Source organism: Mastomys coucha, unplaced genomic scaffold (genome assembly GCF_008632895.1).
Source record: "Mastomys coucha isolate ucsf_1 unplaced genomic scaffold, UCSF_Mcou_1 pScaffold16, whole genome shotgun sequence".
Taxonomy (NCBI): Eukaryota; Metazoa; Chordata; class Mammalia; order Rodentia; family Muridae; genus Mastomys; species Mastomys coucha.
This window is the reverse complement of record NW_022196898.1, coordinates 49,011,882-49,016,315: the sequence shown is the minus strand read 5'-3', so window position 1 is coordinate 49,016,315 and position 4,434 is coordinate 49,011,882. Positions and strand designations below refer to the sequence as shown.

At 55.6% G+C, this 4,434-nt stretch overlaps 1 protein-coding gene across 1 annotated transcript in view; it reads left to right on the top strand.

Moving 5' to 3' along the window:
- Positions 1–787: 787 nt before the first annotated feature.
- Ptgfrn (prostaglandin F2 receptor inhibitor) overlaps positions 788–4,434 on the top strand; it is a 69,714-nt gene continuing 66,067 nt past the window's right edge. The window contains exon 1 of the mRNA XM_031374986.1: positions 788–1,159. Within this exon, the coding sequence (XP_031230846.1) occupies positions 1,111–1,159 (49 nt within the window). The 5' untranslated portion in view covers positions 788–1,110. The remainder of the gene's footprint in view (positions 1,160–4,434) is intronic.

The window sequence follows — 4,434 nt, the reverse complement described above, 5'->3', positions numbered from 1 at the left end:
CTCTCCCACCCTCCACCCCCAACCCCGAGCTGTGGAGTCTTTTGTATTTAAATCCAAAGCACAAAACTCTATTGTGGGAGGAAAAAGAGTCTTTAATGGAAACCCAGTCGTGTCCACTTAAAGCAATGAATATAGTCTCAGGCGGCAGACATACCATTTGAAGCACTACGGCTAATAATAGATGGTGTGGGTTTTCTTTTCTTTTTTTATGGGTACCTTAGTTGGAAGTTGTTCTAATTAGTACCATAGGGACCCTGGAGAGAAGGGAGGTGGGCCGGGGAGAGGCAGGCCCACCCAACTACAGGGTAGTGGGTTAGACCCTTGCTGGATCTGATGCTTGGCTTTAAGTTCCTGGCCAACTCTCCCATGCACATCAGGCCTCTGGACCATAAGGGGGTGGGAATTCGCTTCCTTTGAAGCTCTTTCAATCCTATCTGTGTAATTATTTTTAGCAAGGGCTAAGCAGGTGGCTGGTGGCATGCTTAGCTGGAGACCAGAGGGTGTACGTGTGGGTTGCTGGCTGCAAGACGCTCGTGGGGATTCCACCGCGAAGGAATGCCGGGCGTCCCGGGATAGGGCCCAAAAGATGAGGTTTCCAGACAAGTCTTCCAGGCCAACTTTTAAAGGTCGGAGGAAAGTTTCTCGAGGGGTGGGGGCCCGAGGGGAAGGCTGGGTGGGCTCGGGCATCTCCTCCCCTTTAAGCGGGTGCCCCGGCGCCTCCTCCGTTACCTGGAGCGGGGAGGGGCTTGGGAAAGTTTGTGTTTGTTGCTGGCAAAGCGCCGGGTGGGAGGCGCGGGCGGGCGGACGCCACGGCTCTTCCCTTTTGCTTTCGGGAGGCGGTCCGGGCTGCTGCGCCCTGGGATCGGCGAGGCCGGCTCCGGGGCCCGGCGGCTGGTGAAGGGCGGGAGAGGAGGAGGAGGCGGAGGGCCGCGACGAGCCAGGTGCGCACGTCCGCGCCGGCGCTGGGCTCGCTCGGCCGGCGGGGAGAGCGGAGCAGGCGCGCGGCCCGGCGGAGCAGCCGACTCTGGAGCAGCCGGAGCTGGAGGAGGAGGAGGAGGAGCGGCGGCGGGGAAGGAGGAGGAGGCGGAGAGTCGCTCCCGCCGGCCGAGCATGGGGCGCCCGGCGCCGAGGCCGCTGCTGCTGGCGCTCCTGTCGCTGGGTGAGTGCGCGTGGGGCGCGGCGGGGCGCGGTGGGGCGCTGGGTCCCGGGGGGGCGCGGCTGCCGCTCGGGGCCTGGGGCACCCGAGGTGCCCGGGGCGGCTCCCGGGAGACCAGGATCCCGAGCGCCGGGCCGCCGGCCGGGCGGGGAGCGGTGTGGGGCCGATCGGAGCCCGGTGTACATCCTCCTGGGCCCCGCGCTCCGGGTATCCGGAGCCGCCCGGCCTGACCGAGCCGGGTCCTCACGTGTGCCGGGGGAGTGGCTCGTGGCCGGTACCCCCACAGCGCTCTCTACCTGTTGGCCACCGGGAACCCGGCTCACCTTGAACTCCCGGCCCCGGAAGGTGCGGGCGGCCCCGGCCCCTCGTGCCGGGCTGGGCGGAAATGTGAGCCTTTGCTGTGTCCCGCCATAGCCGAGGCCGGTCGGGATCGCTCTTCACTCGCTAGCCCATGCTGAGTTGCTTTCCCAGGGAAGCAAGAGAATCCAACTTCCTTCCACGAAGGTCACTGAGTAGCCCAGCGTTACTGAGACAGTCTTGTACCATCCCTGCCATCTAGCCAAATCTGCCTCAGTGTTGCCTTCCAGCGTCTCCTGAAGCTGGCTAGGCTCGGATATATACACAAAGACCCGAGAGAGCCCAGCTTTTCCAACTTTTCTACCTGTTACTTCCCTCGTTACTGCCCCTTTCTCTTTTACCCTCTGTAAACCCTTGGTGCCTCTCAGTGGTTTGGCCCAGTATCCCCTCACCCACCCAAGGAATCTTTCCTGGGCTTTCCCCCCCTCTCTCCATTTTCCATTCACTCCTTACACAGACACCATCTTCACGTAGATACACAGGGTGATCTTAACCACTTGATGTATTTATTTAGTGCCTGCCTTGGTTCAGGAAGGCAGATTCCCCAAGTGTGCTTATATGTGTGGATCCCTGTGACCAGTGTCATCTAGGACAGGCAGAATTCCAGACCCGGCCCTGGGTTTCCTTCCAAGCCCCTGCAGAAGATGTTAGCTCAAGCTTTCTCAGAGCACGTGGTGGTGTATGTTGCCTATCCCAGCCAGGCCTCAGCTGCACAGAGGCTAAATGACTGCCCTTCTGATGGCGTGAGGGTCCCAGTGGAGACCTGCCCCCACCACTCCCCTTCTGCTGGCATTAGGACATTACTGTTCCAGCCCCCATGAGTCCTGGCTGCCTGCAAACTAGCCTTTCTGGCTGCTACTAAGATACTTCACCTCTGAGGGGCTTTCTGGAAGTGACTCCCTCGGAGGAACTCTGTGCCGAAAACATCCAGCGGTCCTCTGTGGTTTCTGATCTTAGTCCCATTAAACGCCCCTGCCAAGCACCTGTCCTTGTAAGTTGTGTATTTGTTGCACATTGCTGGGGACAGTTCCCACCATTTAAATGGCTTCTATGTCTGGGTCAAGCAGGGCCGTGGCCTATGGTTGCCCAGATTGCGCAGAGCACCACTCCCATCTGCTACTCACTTTGTGGTTTATGTGACAGACTTTCCCTAGAGTGGTCAGTTTGCTAGTCTGTCTATGAACCAGTTAAGAGGGTAGCATGAGGTAGAAGTTTTAAAAGAATGCCCTTGGGGGCCTGGGGTTGTAGCTCTACGCTCGTGTACCTTTGCCAGGTTCTGGTTTCCATCCCTCATATCAAACAAATAAACAAACCACAGTCAATGGCCCAGGGTCAGGGGAAAGCACAGCTTGGGGAAATCATGGTGGTATACCCCTGGCTCCAACCTTGATGAGACTTAAAGAATGTCGGATGTGACTGCCCAGTTGCAGATGCACCCACCAATTCTCTGAATCGTTGATGTGCCAGCCACAAACTCCGTCCCTTGATACCTCACTAGGTGCAGCTTCAGCCTGACCTCTGAGGCAGCCTCCCAGTGTAGCATCGTTTTCCACACATACACTGAGTCTGGAAGCGGAGTGTGTGTTGATAAGCAAAATGGTCTGCCCTCAGGTCTTGCTGCCGGAATGGAATTGTGATGTCACTGCTACCTGTATGGTGACGCTCTGTGGGCTCCACCTGAACCCCAGTCCTTTGTTTTGTAGTTTTCCCCAAGCACAAGTTCAAACTGTGTCCATCCTTCTGAGTGAGGTCCATGCCCCACGCACCCGCAGTTTTCCTCGTTGTAGCCAAGGCCTTGGAGGCTCCCCACGAAGACAACTTCTGACCCCTCACTTAACAGGTTTCCTCCAGCTCTGCTCTAAGGTCACCATTTTTTCCAGTGGATGATTTCCAGGCTCCCACCTGTGTGCATTGACCTCTTGTGATTTTTCTCTCAGGAGAGGCCTCTTGTGTTTGCTTTCACCTCTTTCTGCTTCAGAGATTTCATTCCAAGCACCTGTTTGCTACTCTTCGTGGACTCTGTTGAGCCTTCTAGCCCTCCTGCCCCCTCTCCTCCCTGTGTAAATCCCTTTGCCCCTGCCGCTCACTTCCCCTTGAAGCTTTCTCACTAAGCCCACAAAGCAGTGGGCCAGACCCACTCAGTCCCAGCCAGCCATGACCAAGGTGTTGCACCTCACTCAGTGCTTGACTCACTGGGTAGACAGTGGTAAAAAAAAAAACAGTGGAAGCCCTGACCCCAGCCCTGGGGAGAAGCAGGAAGAAAGGGGTTTATTTTGACTTGGGGGTTGGAGTTGCTTTTACCAAAGAGGTGACATTTGAGCTGAGCCTTGAGAATAACTAGAATTTTGGAAGAAAGGATAGAAGAGTGTCCCGGGGCTCTGGGGAAAAGCATAAAGTGTGGATGAGTGAAGTGTATCACTCTTTCAGAAATGGCACCTGAGTTGTTTCATGAGATGGGAGGAGGAGGGAGAGGGGGAGGGGGAGGAGGATATGACTGGCAAGGTAGGGGGTGTTAGGGGAGGTGTGGAACAGTCTGAGTTGTGAATTGTTGGCTCCTTGTGGGGGGCCAGGCAGCCTTTGTCTTATGCCTTGGCTCCTGTTCCCAAGTCTTACATCCCTACCTGACCATCCTCCAGAGGCAGGATCCCATTAGCCTTGCTCTCTCTCTATTCTCTTAATATTAGGCTGTATCACTCATAGGATGTGTTTGACTGACTGAACACATATAGATGGGTATGTCCTTTTTTAAATTTTATTATTTGTGGGAAGTAGCCATGAAAGTCATTAATAGATTCTCTACATCTTTTCAAAAAATGCAAATCTGCTAAGATTGCTTTCAAATGACAAAAGTATCACGCCTATATTTTCAAATTCAATTGCTGTAAAAGGGTATTATGCTAATTAGGTAGGTTGCCTTGCCT